Source organism: Rhinichthys klamathensis, unplaced genomic scaffold, assembly GCF_029890125.1.
Source record: "Rhinichthys klamathensis goyatoka isolate OS25496 unplaced genomic scaffold, OSU_Roscu_1.1 h1tg000206l_1, whole genome shotgun sequence".
Taxonomy (NCBI): domain Eukaryota; kingdom Metazoa; phylum Chordata; class Actinopteri; order Cypriniformes; family Leuciscidae; genus Rhinichthys; species Rhinichthys klamathensis.
This window is the reverse complement of record NW_026606731.1, coordinates 1274058-1290483: the sequence shown is the minus strand read 5'-3', so window position 1 is coordinate 1290483 and position 16426 is coordinate 1274058. Positions and strand designations below refer to the sequence as shown.

The 16426-nt window shown below is 39.3% G+C and overlaps 2 protein-coding genes and 1 long non-coding RNA gene across 3 annotated transcripts in view; all 3 read left to right on the top strand.

Annotated features, from left to right (window-relative positions):
• Window positions 1-75: 75 nt before the first annotated feature.
• On the top strand, window positions 76-3265 carry LOC130096723 (uncharacterized). The gene is made up of 3 exons (XR_008808220.1): window positions 76-208; window positions 2683-3033; window positions 3145-3265. It is a non-coding gene; the product is annotated as an uncharacterized LOC130096723 (long non-coding RNA).
• Window positions 3266-3365: 100 nt separating this feature from the next.
• LOC130096813 (zonadhesin-like) lies at window positions 3366-6061 on the top strand. Its single transcript, XM_056263499.1, has 7 exons — window positions 3366-3493; window positions 3590-3793; window positions 4900-5049; window positions 5132-5311; window positions 5396-5512; window positions 5612-5761; window positions 5853-6061. The coding sequence occupies exons 2-7, from the start codon at window positions 3649-3651 to the stop codon at window positions 6059-6061; spliced, it is 951 nt and encodes a 316-aa protein (XP_056119474.1). The 5' UTR covers window positions 3366-3493; window positions 3590-3648.
• A 60-nt stretch (window positions 6062-6121) lies between these two features.
• si:ch211-286b4.4 (zonadhesin) overlaps window positions 6122-16426 on the top strand; it is a 36187-nt gene continuing 25882 nt past the window's right edge. Inside the window, exons 1-21 of the mRNA XM_056263359.1 lie at window positions 6122-6326; window positions 6416-6520; window positions 7055-7199; window positions 7279-7490; window positions 8032-8250; window positions 8495-8601; window positions 8697-8850; window positions 8943-9042; window positions 9696-9862; window positions 10059-10292; window positions 10374-10561; window positions 12163-12271; window positions 12349-12499; window positions 12576-12715; window positions 12794-12943; window positions 13026-13151; window positions 14211-14366; window positions 14638-14754; window positions 15686-15847; window positions 15930-16148; window positions 16244-16411. Of these exons, the coding sequence (XP_056119334.1) occupies window positions 6146-6326; window positions 6416-6520; window positions 7055-7199; window positions 7279-7490; window positions 8032-8250; window positions 8495-8601; window positions 8697-8850; window positions 8943-9042; window positions 9696-9862; window positions 10059-10292; window positions 10374-10561; window positions 12163-12271; window positions 12349-12499; window positions 12576-12715; window positions 12794-12943; window positions 13026-13151; window positions 14211-14366; window positions 14638-14754; window positions 15686-15847; window positions 15930-16148; window positions 16244-16411 (3310 nt within the window). The 5' untranslated portion in view covers window positions 6122-6145. The remainder of the gene's footprint in view (window positions 6327-6415; window positions 6521-7054; window positions 7200-7278; window positions 7491-8031; window positions 8251-8494; window positions 8602-8696; window positions 8851-8942; window positions 9043-9695; window positions 9863-10058; window positions 10293-10373; window positions 10562-12162; window positions 12272-12348; window positions 12500-12575; window positions 12716-12793; window positions 12944-13025; window positions 13152-14210; window positions 14367-14637; window positions 14755-15685; window positions 15848-15929; window positions 16149-16243; window positions 16412-16426) is intronic.

Genomic DNA, 16426 nt, shown 5'->3' with positions numbered 1-16426 from the left:
ATCATAATCCCTCCATATTATTGACTTTTGTTTTTAAAACTGAGTTCTCCACTGTTCTGTCATATAGGGTTTTATTGTGCAGGTGGTGCTAAAACACCCATGCCTGACGATGGGGCAACAGGAAACAGGTGTCCGGCACGGTATTACTGTCCACAGGGTTGTACATCGCCTCTACACTGCCCTGATGGAACACATTCAAATACCACAGGTATACATTTACTTTACATAGTTAAAAGGTATACTTTTATACATTTTCCTAAACCTGAATATCCAGAGTTTATAACCAGAGATCTGTGAGGCTTAAAACATCAAACATTCCTTTAATGGTGGTTTTAGTATAATTTGCGAAAGTTTGAATTCCAATTAACATACTATGCATTCTATGTAGTATAACAGAAGATTGGGATTAATCAATGTGTTTTAAAATCATACTACATCAAAAGTTGTGTCAAAAGAGCTTTGATTTTTGAGGTTTGCATCCATCCATGCATGCTTTTTGAGTTAATACTTTCCAGAATTACTTGAGTTCTATAATTGGTTCCTTTCTTCTCTGCTGGGGGTATAATCAATTTCATGAAATTATAGTACAAAAAATATATGCTGCGTCCCAATTCACCTACTTATACTAAAAGTATGTACTGTTTTTGTGAAGAAAAAGTACATACTTTTGAGTGTGTAGCAGTATACAGGCAAGCTTTGGTACCACTCTGTCGCTTGGTTACATGCATTCTGTCACAGTTTAAACTGCCCTGTCAACCATCTTGTCACAGTTAAAATCCTCCACATTCAATTTAATGAATTTCCTACCGTATCGGAAAGAAATGTAGTAACATGTTGATCTCCCAGTTGTGGGTCTTTCATGAGGAGGACTCCTAATGTGTTTACATAATGATACATTTAAAAGATAATGAAAAAAAAAGGTATGTTTATAAAAGTTCACAGTGTTGTTGCAGTTGAAATATAATGTGGAGAACAATTAATACATATCTTTAAGTCAGGTTAGATTCTGATTATTAATCACTCAAACAGGTTTATCGAAACCTCTCTACTTAACTGTCAGACTCGTACATAGTTTTAACACTTTTTAGGCTCTTGTTTGCAGTTCTAATCGAATCCTCGTCAAACGCGCAATGGATTGTGGGTAGGGGTGTAACGGTTCACAAAATTCACGGTTCGGTTCGATACGATACACTTGTGTCACGGTTCGGTTCGGTACGATTCGGTACGTTTCCGATACAGCAAAAAGAAAGAAATGCCAGAGAAATTTCCTTGATTTAATCTTTTTAATTATATTTTTATTAAAACTAACATCATAAAGTATGATATTTTTTAACTTTGAGCAATGATGGAGCTATACTTGACTTTTCTTAGGAGCTTATAAAACAAAACAGCTCCTTGGACAAAATTAAATGTAATATTGTAGTAGTTATAAACAAAGGATTATTTTAGTTCAGATTAACATTTGAGGGCAGCAATTGTATTCATAATGTCAAAATAAAACAGACGTGATGTTACTTGAAAGCATTATAGCCTACTATTCCTGCCAAACTTCCATGGTTACAGTTAGTAGTGTTACTACAGTAAACCCATGGTGAATGTTGCTGATCTGTGGACACTGGATAGTTCATTCATGGCACAATGTTTCTTCCTGGTTTCCACGTCAGCGCTGTTTGATCCGTTAATAACGGAGAAATGCGAATGTTTCTCACTAGATCTTGCAGCGATGTTATTACTTCAGTGGCGAATTCAAATGCTTTCTTTACTGGATTTGGCTGTGTAGTAACTGTAACAGTGCTGATGATTAAGATCGGCTCGCGCTGTATTTGTCCAAACTGATAAACGGTCCTTCAACCACACAATAACGAGTGGTTTCGTTCCGCTTACATTACATTTGCCATTTGATGTTGGGCAATGTTGTGGTCACGCACATTATGAGCGCGCTTGCCACGCGTGACGCGCCTTCATTTGAAATAACGAAATTTTGGTCGGCAGGAAAAATGGTCCAACGAACCGTTCGGTTCAAAAATGCGTACCGAAAACCGAACCGAAAGCCTCGTACCGAACGGTTCAATACGAATACGTGTATCGTTACACCCCTAATTGTGGGCAATATTAGCCGTTATTCATGGCTCTGCACTTTGGATTGAAACCAGAAAAAGTAGACCATCCGGGTATCTTATTTTAACTATGATCTGGGATATACTCATTTTACTTTCGAATACTATTTAGGAAGGATAGTATGCAAATTGGGACGCAGTTATAGTATGTTATTTACCAGTGCAGTACATACTTCTTCGCAATGTAATTTGTAATCTGATGGTGTATCAAGAATGCAAGATTAGGATTACTGTGCCTCAAACCATAGTACTTTGAAAAAGGTATGTTAAAAGAGTTTTGATATTTGAAGTATGCATCCAAGCATGCTTTTTGGGGTATCACAACCCGTTATGTTATCATAGGGTATTCGTTTTGTGCTCTTAGACACAATTTTATGATGTATCCAGAAAACTTTGAATTATATACTTTACCATCGCCAGTGCAGTACATACTTTTCATCTTTTCTGTTCTTTGCCTTCAACTGGTCCCTGCCAGCTCATACACATGCCAACTCATTCACTATGTCAACTCAAAGCATAATAAAGTAAGTTGTGATCATTATATTGTTAATGTGTCTGAACGCAGGTGCTGCAGAATGCAGTGACTGTCCCACTGGATGGCTGTGTCTGGAGGGGGAGGAGCTCCAGTTGTGTCCAGAAGGACATTACTGTCTGGGGGGCACAGTGGAGGACATCCTCCCTTGCCCTCCAGGCACATACAGCCCTAAAGCAGGACAAAGCCAAGTAGAGCAGTGTTTACTGTGCTCAGCTGGTGAGAGCAGTGCCCCTGCTTTACTTACACCTTTGGCAGTTTTAATAGCATTGGTGTAGTATTATGTTCATCATACACACCTATCATTTTAAGGAATGTACTGTGAAGATTGGGGACTAGTTGAACCTACTGGTCCCTGCCAGGCTGGGTATTTTTGCCTCACAGGTATGTCCAGTTATATCGACATCTTGCTTTTTAATAATTAGTGACCTCATTCTGTTGATTTGAATCATAGCATCTAAGCAGTTGTGGTTATGGTTCTCTTGACTTTTGCAGGCATAAACTTCAAGAATCCTGATTCAAATATTAGCACAGGGGTGGGTGGGCCGTGTCCTGTGGGTCATTACTGTCCTGAGGGCACCAGCCTTCCTTTACCCTGCCCACTTGGCACCTTTTCAAACAGGTACCGTATTACAGGGTCAAATGATCATACCATACCAATATGAGTGAATGAACAGATAAACAAATAATATATTTTTTTGTCTTTATAGTCTTTATGCCACTAAGAAATCGGGTTGCACTGTGTGTCCTGCTGGGCAGTTTTGCGGTTCGGTGGGCTTGAGTAGACCATCTGGACCCTGCCGAGAGGGGTTCTACTGCCCTGCCGCGGCATCGTCATCCACTGGTGCGACCATCCAACCATTTTTGTTAATTTGATAGCGTCATTAGCTCATTGTCTGTTTGAATTCTACTATTGACTGTGGTGTTATGGTTGGTACAGGTTCTGATTCTGAAGGTGGTCTCTGTCCTCAAGCGCACTTCTGCCCCACTGGCAGTGCCATGCCTGTTCCCTGCCCTGCGGGCACTTATACCAACCTGACAGGACAGATTAAGTGCAGTCCCTGCCACGCTGGATACTATTGCCCAGAGAGTACCAGCAAATACACTCTGTACCCCTGCCCTCCTGGATTCTACTGCCCTGATGGTAAGAGACAGAATGATATATAAACTATTGCTTACAACACAAAAAATAAATAAAAAATCGATAGATACCTTAATTTTTAACAATAAATATTCAATTTCTTATTAATTTTGTTCATTTTATCTTTAATTTTATATATATATTGGTTTATTATATTGTATATATATATTGCCAAAGGATGCTGATATTGTATATCTACACCAACGTTAAACAAATTGTGGTCAGTAAGATTTTTTTAAACAAAATTAATACTTTCAGTAAAGTATTAGTAAAGACATTTATAATGTTACAAAATATTTCTATTTCAAATAAATGCTATTCTTGTGACCTTTCTATTCATCAAAGAGTCCTGAAAAATATATCATGGTTTCCACAAAAATATTAAGCAGCGCAACTGTTTTCAACATTGATAACAATAAATGTTTCTTTAGCAGAAAATCAGCATATTAGAATGAATTCGGAAGGATCATGTGACACTGAACACTGAGTAATAGCACACTATGAGTAATGATGCTGAAAATTCTACTTTACTGTCACAGGAATAAATTACATATTAAAATATATTCAAATAGAAAACAGTTATTTTAAATTGTAATAATTGTTAACAATATTAATGTTTCAACTGTATTTTGATCAAATAAATGCAGCCTTGGTGAGCATAGGAGACTTCTTTCAAAAACATTAAAAAGACCCCAAACTTTTGAACGGTAGTGTATTTGTACATTAAAACACTTAATAATTTATAACACTGTTAAATTCCATTAGCAAATATCTAATTTTAATTTTAATTTTTAGCCATCTAATTTTTCATTATGTACATTATAATGTTGTGATACCCTTTTTTAAAAATGTTTTATTTTCAATTTATTTAGACAAAAAAGTATAAAATTGTATATATTTTAATATCAACCATAACTAATATTAAATAATCTTAATATTAAGATTTTATGTCATTGTATTTTCATATGTGTATTTCATATTGTCATATGTGTATTTTGTCTTGTGGCACTGGCAGATTTTTTCCTATCTGACTGCTTCACTAGACAAAATGCACTTTTCATTAGAGAAACCACACCTCAGTATTATGCAGTGCTGGTCTTTGTTTACAGGAACAAAACATGCCACCCAGTTTCCCTGCCCACGAGGCTATTACAACCCCGAGCCGATGACCCACAGCCTGGACAGCTGCTTACCCTGTCCTCCAGGCCACTACTGTGAGAAAGAGCGCCTGTCCGCTGTGTCTGGGAAATGTAAAGCTGGTTAGTACATCACCTGAATGAGACTATTTTTAACTGAATATTGAACTCATTTTGAATTTCAACCAATGACTTCATCACACAGGATGGTTCTGTGTATCTGCTGCCTGGAACGCTCAGCCCTTTGACCTGGACAACTACACTAACGCTAACTGCCTATGCCCTGCTTCCTCCACTGGGGGCAGATGCCAGGAGGGGTTTTACTGTCCATCAGGGACCTCTGAGCCTCAACCTTGCCCTCCAGGAGCTTTCTGCAATGCAACCGGTGCGTAATCACCAGATACAAAGCAATGAATTGCCTGTGTGCTTTTGCAAAACAGTTTGCTTATAACCTGACCTTCTGAAACAGGTCTAGCCCTGCCGAGTGGACCGTGCTCTCCTGGGTATTACTGCACGAGAGAAGCCACTTCCTCCAGGCCTATAGATGGCATTACAGGCAACATCTGCCCTCCAGGGACTTACTGTGGTAAGTATTGGGTTATTCAGATGTAGATTTATGTCACTTTCCAGCAAACCAGCCTTTCCAGAATACATTTTAGTTATGAATGTCTATCGTTTTCCCCAGACGAGGGCTCCAGTGCACCACAGCCATGTCCAGCGGGGACTTTCTCCTCAGCAGCGGGCCTTGTAAGCAAGGACAAGTGTCAGGCCTGTAGAGCTGGATACTACTGTGCTACCGTGGGCCTTCAGGCTCCTACTGCCCCCTGCAGGGAGGGTGAGAACAACTATCACTGCACTAAACTCAGACTAGTAAAGTGCAGTTTAAACAATTTCTACATCTTCTTGTCCTTGTCCTTTTTCGGTAGGTTACTGGTGCCCGCCTGGTCAGACAGATGACCTAGCTCTGCCATGTCTGGTCGGTCATTACTGTCCCCCAGGAAGCTCTGTCCCAATTTTTTGTCCCACTGGGACATATCAGGACAAGCAGAAGCAGGCAAACTGTACAATCTGTGAATCAGGCAAGCCGCAGTTTTCTAAAGAAAACTGTGACACACTCCCACATTTCTATTTCTGAAATTCATACTGAAGCTTGTATCCTGTTTTTTATTTTTCTCCTACACCAGGTTTTTATTGCGATGCGACATTTGGGGCTGTAAATATGTCTGTCCTCCAGCCTTGTCCAAAGGGACATTACTGTCCTAAAGGAGCTGGTATTGCCAAACAATTTCCATGCCCTGCCGGCACTTATAACCCCCGTGAGCTCATGGACAGTCAAAGTGACTGTCTGTTGTGTCCGTCAGGACATTACTGTCCAGATGTTGGACTTGAAGAACCTACAGGTGAGACTGATGACATTTCAGTAAAAATTCTGAAACAAATGCCCCATTTTCTTGCTTTACAAGCCCTGTGTTCAAATGCATATTTGTAGGACTGTGTTTGGCTGGTTTCTGGTGCAGAGAGGGCTCCTATTCACCCAGTCCTATGGATGGTTCTACAGGCGCCCCATGCCTAGCTGGTCACTACTGTCCTAAAGGTGATTTAAAAATTTCAGCTACCAGAATTAGCCTTTATCTGTCCTGTCTTATGAGAAATTTGCTAAAGTTGTTATCACTAAATAACATCTTTTGTCGGCACAAATATTAATTATGTTAAATTCTACACCATAATGTCGGTGTTGATAGCATAGTGGTTAGTGCACTGACATGTGGCGCAACTGTGCCTCTGGGCGACCCGGGTTCGAATCCGACTCAAGGTCCTTTGCTGATCCCATTCCTCTCTCTCCACCCAAAAGCTTTCCTGTTAATCTCCACTATCCTGTCTGCAAAAAAGCACAAAAAGTTACAACATAATGTACAGTATTAGTAAAGTAATAAAAGTATAAAGTAATTTACATGATATTTTGTACACATAGTATTTGCTGTTTGCCTAATTCTGTTCAATTAAATGTCAGAGCATGTGGAGAACTTTTGAACATGTTACACTGGTATGATATTTGAACTTATGGTACACTACTGATGTGATTTCATTTATATAAAAGTGTTTTAAAGGTCTCCCTGTGTTACTTTAGGCACTGCCAGTCCTATGCCCTGTCTGGTGGGAACGTGGTCTAATAGTACAGGACTAAGTAGTGCTGAGGAGTGTCAGTCATGCCCTGGAGGGTTTTACTGTGCCTCTAGCGGTCTGAAAGAACCCAGTGGACTCTGCTCAGATGGGTATGTGCAAAACAATATGCACAGTACAATTGCAACACAGATGCCCAGTTTAACCTATGGTGTCATATGTCCCCAAAAGGTTTTATTGTGCTGAGAAAGCTGAGACTCCCACTCCCACTGATGGGGTCTCCGGCCACATCTGTCCAGTGGGTCACTACTGTCCTCCAGGAACCACTCACCCTGTTCCATGTGATCCTGGGACTTTTGTAACCGTCACTCAAGCCTCCCAGTGCTGGCCCTGCACAGCTGGCTGGTACTGTGTGGATGGAGCCCGGCTGCTGTGCCCAGCTGGTTGGTGCTTTGGTCTCTCGTTGGCTATGTTTGGAATGGAGTACTAGTGTACTGCTTACTGGATGCTGCACAGTATATACTGCCTACAGTTTAACAAAAGTACGTGAAACAGTATGCATTATGCAACTGTTCATGTTTTAAACAGTAGTGTGCTACATTTCTGTCCTCATCACATTGCTTATTTAATTCTTTGCGAGGCATCCAGTTATCCATTTGTAAATAATAATTGTTATTGTGCATTAATGTTTTATGTTAAAATAACTTGGTTATAAGCTGCTATTACTTTCAGTTCCAGTTCTGCTTTTATACAAAATTCCGAACATATCCATTTTATGTTGCTGCTAGAATAGTAGTGAAAGTAGTGTCAATAGGTTACTTCCTAAGTATATGCAATGATATACTTCCTAAGTCTAAGTCCAAGAAACTCAATTAATTTGTAAACAGCACCACGCAGTGGAGAGAGACAATACATAAACATGCTGACTGATTTCATCCAAATCCAGCAATCATATTTAAGCTGTTATCTTATGTCTGCCTGTAGGTTTCTATTGTCCTGAAGGCACAGGGTATGACTGGAGGCCTTGTCCAGCAGGGACATACAGTCCTGACTCTGGTTTGAGTTCCCTCTCTGAGTGTAGGGAATGTGTTGGAGGACACTACTGCTCTCTTCTGAGCTCCACCTCTGTCACAGGAGAATGCTCTGAGGGATATTACTGTGTGCATGGGAACATCTCACCTCAACCTCACACGCAGTCTGCAGGTAGCTGGGTTTACATCCATGGATTTGGAGAATTTTGAATAATTTAGGGTTATTACATAAAAAATTCTGAATGAAAGATGTGAATAGAATACAGGTGTTTAATTTTTTTTAATAATTAAATATATAAAAATAAAGGTCTGGAAACAGTTTTTGAAAAAGCAACATCACATTGTTTTTGCCTTACAATGAAGACTTTATAAATATATATAAAATAGAATGTAATAATGTTTTTGTTTTTCTCAAGGAGCAGGAGGACCTTGTCCTGTGGGTCACTTTTGCCCACAAGGCACCACTCAACCTCAGCCTTGTCCAGAAGGCACTTTCAGTAATAAAACCAAACTGATCAAAGTGGTAAGAGGAATTACTCTATTTATAACAGCATGAGACCACACAAGTCCCATTGTCCTATTACATCTGTAAGGACCATGGATACCCTTGTCTTATAGGAAGAGTGTTTGTCATGTTCTGCTGGTCATTATTGTGGCATATCTGGGCTGACTTCACCCAGCGGAGAATGCTGGGAAGGTTTTTACTGCAAACAGGGAGCCGTACTCCCCAACAGCCCAATCAACGATCACAGAGGAGGACCGTGTCCGACAGGTAAATGACAGATCCCCAATTCAGGGCAGATTAAAAACGCCCACCTTCCCCTCACACCGGCCCACCTCATCCTGTTTTCCGCTCCCGCGCAGGTTATTTTTGCTCTAGAGGCTCCAGCGCTCCTCAAATCTGCCCAGAAGGATCCATCAGCAGTAGAGAGCGACAGGACAGCTGCAGCCTGTGTCCCCAGGGGTAGATACACTTATACATATACAAAAATGGTTAACATTTAAAGGTGAAGTGTATCTGGGTTTTTTTTTTTCATGTTAACTATTCCAGATTGTGCAGAGCCATCAGCCCACATTATTTCAACATAAATGATCACGTTTCACTGTGGAATTCTTGGTGAAAACTACGTCATTGCCCATGATTCTGCAAAAAACAATCATGGTTTTATTTTTCTCCATCGTTTTTATTTCAGCTGTGTTGTTCGCAATGCTTCATGGGATTGTAGTTCTTTCCCTCATTAAACCCATTAAGTGCACAGTCTTGTACCTTTGTCTTTTTGTCTGGTTTTTAAATACTTTTATGCTTCAAATCTAAGTTTGTAATGATGTGAATGACCTCGTAGCTGGTTGATCTGGTTCATGGCTTATAACTCTTTAATGAAGACATTTTTAAAATCCCTATGGGAAAAATGAATCAAGGCCACTGGAAAAGCAAAGTTGCACTGTTGTGAGTTTGGGGGCGGGGCTATTTGTTTGATCACCCAATAGCAGACAGTGGAGTGTTCATGAAGCCTGTCATTAGTTTTGCATTCTGTTTGGTGGAGCTAGTGCCGCAAAAATGACATACTTTACCATCAAGTCATTCATTGTAAAGTAAATATCTCTTTTCACTTACAGTTACTACTGTCCTGCCTATGGTTCCTCTTCTGAGGGCATTGAATGCCCAGTAGGCCATTATTGCCCTACGGGCACCCATCTCCAAAATCAGCACCCCTGTCCAGCAGGGACTATTAATCCACATTCAAGGATGACCAGCCGTGAAGACTGTTTTCCCTGCCCTCCAGGTACCATTTCTACAAGCGACTGCACTCCTATCGAGTCATTCCTCAGAGTTACGCATCTCTTATTCTCAGAGGGTCACGCTGCCCTATTTCTTCACAGCATTTGCGTAATAGCATTTTCAGTTGCAGCCCCTTGTGCTTCTTTCAGTGTCTGTCAAATCTCAGCTGTGAAATTTCCTACAAACTTTCCACCCGGCAGGTTTCTTCTGCCAGTCTCCTGGACAGAGTGCTGTGTCTGGACCGTGTGCAGCTGGACACTTTTGTCTCTCAGGAGCCGTGTCCCCCACACCCGTGGATGGAGTGACAGGTGGTAAATGTCCTCAAGGACACTACTGTCCCGTAGGGTCCTCATTCCCTGAGCCTTGTCCACCAGGCCGCTATAGCAACAGCAGCCAGAACACTAAGCTGTCTGACTGTCTGCCCTGCCCTCCAGGTCAGTGCTCCTCTTTTGGAGACTTCAGACTTCCTTTTAGATCACTTAGTTTCTACTGATTTGTGGACATTTTCTTTGTAGGATCTGCTTGTTCCAGTAGGGGTCTCTCCTCCCCTTCTCATGTGTGCCAGATAGGCTACTACTGCCCACATGGTCAAAATTCCAGCCAGCCTGCCGACTACATCTGCTCACCTGGACATATGTGTCCACCTGGCAGACCTACCCAGATCCCCTGCCCCCTTGGGACTTTCCAGAGCCTCCTGGGGCAGGTCAGTTGAGAGAGAGGCAGGATTGTTTAATGCCACCTTAAAAGTTGTAACATAAAAAAGTTTTTCTCTTTAGCATTACCATTAGTGTTGTTATTAAGTTAAACTACAATAAAAGCTGTTGAAAGTATTAAAAATCATTAATTGAAATAAAACTGAAATAAAATAAAATATGAAATAAAATAAAATATAAATATTAGAAAATTAAAAAATTGTGAAAATTTAAAAATCTAAAATTTAAAATCTAACCTTTTATTGAAGTAAACAAATTGAAAGTGGAGGGGAAATCACATTATGAAATAATAAATGTTTTTCTCCAAAACACATTGGGAACAATTATTTGCCCCCTTTTATTAAATACTTTTTGCACTCTCCTTTTGCCAAGATAACAGCTCTGAGTTTTCTCCTATAATGCCTGATGAGTTTGGAGAACAACTGACAAGAGATCAGAGACCATTCCTCCATACAGAATCTCTCCAGATCCTTCAGATTCCCAGATCCATGCTGGAGCTTCTTCTCTTCAGTTCAGCCCACTCATTTAGTCATTTTCTATAGGGTTCAGGTCTGGGACTGGGATGGCCATTGCACATGCTTGGTTTTTTGCTCAGTGACCCATTTTTGTTTTGATTTTGATGTTTGCTTTTGGTTTGTTAGAGAAGAAGCTCCAGTATGGATCTGGGAATCTGAAGGATCTGGAGAGATTCTGTATGGAGGAATGGTCTCTGATCTCTTGTCAGTTGTTCTCCAAACTCATCAGGCATTATAAGAGAAAACTCAGAGCTGTTATCTTGGAAAAAGGAGGTTGCAAAAAGTATTTAATAAAAGGGGGCAAATAATTTTTTTCTAACGTGTTTTGGAGAAAAACATTTATTTCATAATGTGATTTTCCCCCCACTTTCAATTCTTTTACTTCAATGAAAGGTTAGATTTTTGCTAATTTTTTAATGAACAATGCAGATTTATTTTTTACAGCCATCTTTGATCATATTTACCAAGGGGGCAAAATAATTCTGACCAGCACTGTATATCCCAAAATGCACACAATAAATATTATTTTTTGCATAATTAAAAAAAACCCCAGCTTGATTAAAATGACGCATAGTAAAAATATTAATTTTACAAGTGATATTTACCTTGATTTTTCTTTGTTCACCACATCTCATATTTTTTTTATCAGGTTTTTTACCAAAACATTTATTTTTTCTTCAAGTTTTTGATAATAAAAAAAAAAAATATATATATATAGATATTATATATTATATTATACATATATTATTTTTCAATGATTTCATTATTTGGATATTTTATTTTTATTATTTTGCTTTAATATTGTAAAAATGTATAAACATTCAAATGGTTTCACTTTGTTTAAATTAATATAGTTTTAAATGTATAATGTATCATATTTGTATGATGTGATTTCATATTTTAAGATTAAAACTATAAGTTTGGAGCAAATAAAACAATAAAATCTCTATATAAATATAAGTGATGAAGGCATGGTAAAAAGTTACCAAGACCTTTTTAATGTGATCTTAATATAACAGAAAGAAACATAAAATGAAAGCTTAAAGATAAATACTTGATCTACTTCACATCCATAGGCAGAATGTTCTGTGTGTCCGGCTGGATATTTTTGTGCTGGTTCAGACACAGTAACAGAAGGAACCTCTATACCTGTGCCATGTCCTAGGGGATATTACTGCCCTGCAGGTACTGACAAAATTACTCTGAGTACATGATGAGGACACTTGAACCCTTTTTTACTCTATACTTCGTATTTTGAACAGGCTCAGAGTCCGGAGTGAGCTTCCCCTGCCCTGTGGGCACTTTTAATGGCCAGTTAGGCCTGTCCAGGGAGGATCAGTGTGTCCCCTGCCCCCCTGGTAAATACTGCAGCTCCTCTGGCCTGGACACCCCTACGGGCAACTGTTCTCCAGGGTGAGTTTATTCCACTAAAATGTCCTGCTGAATAATATAGGCCTGTTTTCTTATGCTAATGTCTTGGATTTTGCAGTTATGTTTGCAACCTGGGTGCCTCGCTCTCAGAGCCAGTTGGAGATTCCACGGGAGGAAGATGCACAGCTGGCTTCTATTGCCCACCGGGTGCCAGCCATATGGAGCCCTGTCCTCTGGGCACATTTGGCTCATTAGAAGGTCTTATTCCAGCATATGTAGCATGCTTGCACTGTTCAATATGGATGAATGGAACTAACATTGTGGGTGTTTGAATAGGAGCAGCATCTGTAGTGGTGTGTCAGTCGTGCACACCAGGACAGCACTGTGCAGAACCAGGGCTGAGTTCACCCTCTGGACCCTGTAGTCCTGGATACTACTGTATTCAAGGATCACACACCCCTACGCCTCAGTACTACAACAACACAGGTCATTTTCTCCACTTACCGCAGTGTTTGATCATGGTAATGAGTCTAAGCATTGCAACGATAATTAGTTGAATTTGTTTCAGATGGTGAAGAACCTGGGGCTTGTACAGCGGAGGATGTCCGTTCTCAGATTCAGTTCATTGGGGATCTCTGTCCTGCAGGGCACTACTGCCCGATTGGCAGTGCACGACCAGAAGCCTGCCCACCAGGTAGAGTTTGAACTAAAAATGAAAATTCTGACATCATTAACTCACTGATTTTCTTTCTTCTGTGGGACAAAAAGGAGACGTTTAACATAATGTTCACGCTGCTCTTTTTCATACAATACTGGAAAGGATATAGTGACGAGGAGTTTTCAAGCTCCAAAATGGAGGATTTTCTGTGAAAAAATTACCTTGATTTTGGTCTGTTCCTCACACAATGCTATCGTATAGTCTCAGAGGACTTGGAATATAACACACAAGTAGTATGTGCTAGTTTTATTGTGCTTTTTTTTGTCCTTTTTGGAACTTTTTGGCTGCTGACCACAATATGCTTTCATGTTCAAGCAAATCAATACTTTCACTTAGAAAGGATGCATTAAATTGATCAAAAGTGACAGTTAAGAGATTTATGATGTTGCAAAAGATTTCTATTTCTGTTTCAAATAAATGCTGGTCTTTGAACTTTCTATTCATCAAAGAATCCTGAAAAAAATATATCAAGGTTTCCACAAAAATGTCCAATCGTTTCAACATTGACAATTATAAGAAATGCACCAAATTAGCATATTAGAAAAACTTATGGAGGATCATGTGACACTGAATAAAGAATAAAATGATGGCTGCTGAAAATTCAGCTTTGATATCACAGAAATAAGTAATATTTTAAAATATATTGCAATAAAAAACAGTTATTTCAAATGGGAATAATATTTCACAATATTTCTGTTTTTATTAGATTTTTGATCAAATAAATACAGCCTTGGTGAGCACAAGAGACTTCTTTCAAAAACATAAAAAACATTTCACGTCAGTGTAGTGTAATTCAAAACCTCCTTTTGTTTCCACTGAAAAAAGAGCAATGGCAAGTAAATAATGGCAATTTCCTTTTTTGGTTTAACTATTCCTTGGATTATGTAGCAAATTTTGTAATGTTTCTAAGAAACGTTACTATGTCACCTCCAGTTTGATTTACAGAAGAATAATCAACATCCAACTTGACAGTATTTTGTTAGTATCTCTCTAATTGCGTTTAATCAAATGATCTCTGATTGTTTTATATTATAGGTTCATTCCTGGGCCAGCGTGGTGGTGTGTCTGAGACAGAGTGTCATCCATGTACCCCTGGATTCTACTGTCCAGACTGGGGTCAGAGCTCTGCAGAGCTCCGCTGTCCTGAGGGCAGCTTCTGTCCGGCAGGTTCTGTAACAGGACATCAACCTGGTAGGAAGCAACACTGACGAAGCAGAAATCCACATGTCCTCTGGGCATCAGTTAAACTGGGGTACTGGATGTACACAGTGCTGAGCAGGTTTAATAAATAAAGAGAGACAGTGTCTGCTTCCTCCTTCCATTTATCTTATTGACTCGCCACAGCATCTCTACAGGCTTGCCCTAGTGCTGTCTGAATTATTTAGTACCGTTGCCATAATATGTCTAGACATCGTTTATTTTTATACTGCCAGTCTCTTACCTTTATGATCTGTCTGTTCAGACCGTCAGTGTCCGTCTGGTCACGCATGTCCGTATGGCAGCGTCAAGCCTGCCATCTGTTCGCCTGGTACTTATCAGCCTCTGCCATCCCAGCCTTCCTGTCAACCATGCCCACCAGGTAAATATTATATGGGTGAGTCTTTCTAAGCCTCTTAAGGAATGTCTGGGTCATATTTCACCCTAATATCATAAAGAAAACGCATAAGTAAATTTATTTTATTAAGAAAAAATTAAGCCTACATTTATAATTTGCCTTGACTAATCTATGTATTATTTTTAGGATAATTACGCATGGTTTACCATACATTTCTATAGTTACTCTCTGACTATCCTGATGTTTTACGTTACTGCAGGGTATTTTTTTTTACATTACAGTGAAACAATACTGTAACACAATTTTGAAAAGCACATTTTGATTTTTAAAATCTTAATGGTCCTAAAAAAAGGGCTTAATTTTCTTCAGGCTAAATTTAATAAAAAAGAAGAAATACATTTTGAAATAAGAAAATTAATAAATACAATTATTTCTTTAGATTTTTGATTTAAATATGACATGGAGATTTTTGTTGTTGTCAGATTCCCTGTATGTCAAGAAATGGAAGCATAGAAAAGCCGACATTTAATGTTTTACATTTACTATTCTCATTATCAATTATGATTTTCATTACAATAATACAGAATTTTTTTCACATTACAGTAAACTATTTTTTTAAATAACATTTTAGATCTATATGGTCCTAAAAATAAGTTTCAAAATTTAGTATGACCTAGACATTTCCCTGACAGGTTTCTTGACTTTCAAGAAAAAGTCTGGGTCATATTTCCCCCCCAAATTCATAAGAAAAATTGTAAAATGTATTTCACAAAGGAAATTAAGTATTGACATTATTTTCAGGACAATTGTACCTCTCAATTTTCATTACCATGATGTTTTTCTTTAAATTGAAATCAGCATATTTTTATTTTTAAAGAAACATAATGTTTTTTTAATTATTCAACCAAGCGAATTGTATTATTTTTACCGTATTATATGCTTTTTCTTCTACAAGGTTTATACTGTATGGAGGGTTGCACCACCCCGCTTCCCTGCCCTCCAGGCACTGCGAATATGATTGAGGGGTTGCAATCACAGCTGGATTGCTCTCCATGTCCTCCTGGATTCTACTGTAACACCAGCGCACTAATCAGCCCCTCCGGACCCTGCTCCGCGGGTCAGTGCCACAGAGATTCCCATCAGAATCTGTTCTGGTGGTGTATCTCTTAATTTTACATCTGGTTCTCCCTCTATAAAAGGTCATTTCTGCTCATCTGGGGCCACAGAGCCTGCCCCAGTCTCTCAGATGTATGGAGATATATGTCCGGCAGGATATTACTGCCCTGAGCAGAGCAGTGCTCCGTTACCCTGTCCTGTTGGTTTTATTCTCCAGGACAAAGGGGGCACCTCCTCTAATGACTGCTCCCCTTGCCCTCCAAGCAGATATTGCATTGCACCAGGCTCCTCTCAGCCCTCAGGTTGGCAGATAATAAATATTACACCGTAAACCACAAAATAATTCAGCTGAATGATGATGAGAAGTGATCCATATGTTATTTTTGCCCTTCTGCAGGGTTTTGCGCTCCAGGTCATTATTGCGTTGGAGGTGCAGATACTGCCATACCTCAGGCCACATTTTCTCAGAGGACCTGTTTTTGTGACCTCATATCTTTATCCCACCTCCAAAAGTATGATCTTTGCCTTCTGAAGCACAACATAACCTGTTCAATTCACATTCCAGGTAGGATTCTAGGTA

Bases quoted from the DNA above. Each gene is read 5' to 3' on its own strand.
- LOC130096813 (XM_056263499.1), top strand. From the start codon at position 3,649: ATGCCTGTTCCCTGCCCTGCGGGCACTTATACCAACCTGACAGGACAG. The intron at 5,513-5,611 runs GTAAGTATTGGG...CGTTTTCCCCAG, and splicing joins CCCTCCAGGGACTTACTGTG to ACGAGGGCTCCAGTGCACCA. The intron at 5,762-5,852 runs GTGAGAACAACT...CTTTTTCGGTAG, and splicing joins TACTGCCCCCTGCAGGGAGG to GTTACTGGTGCCCGCCTGGT.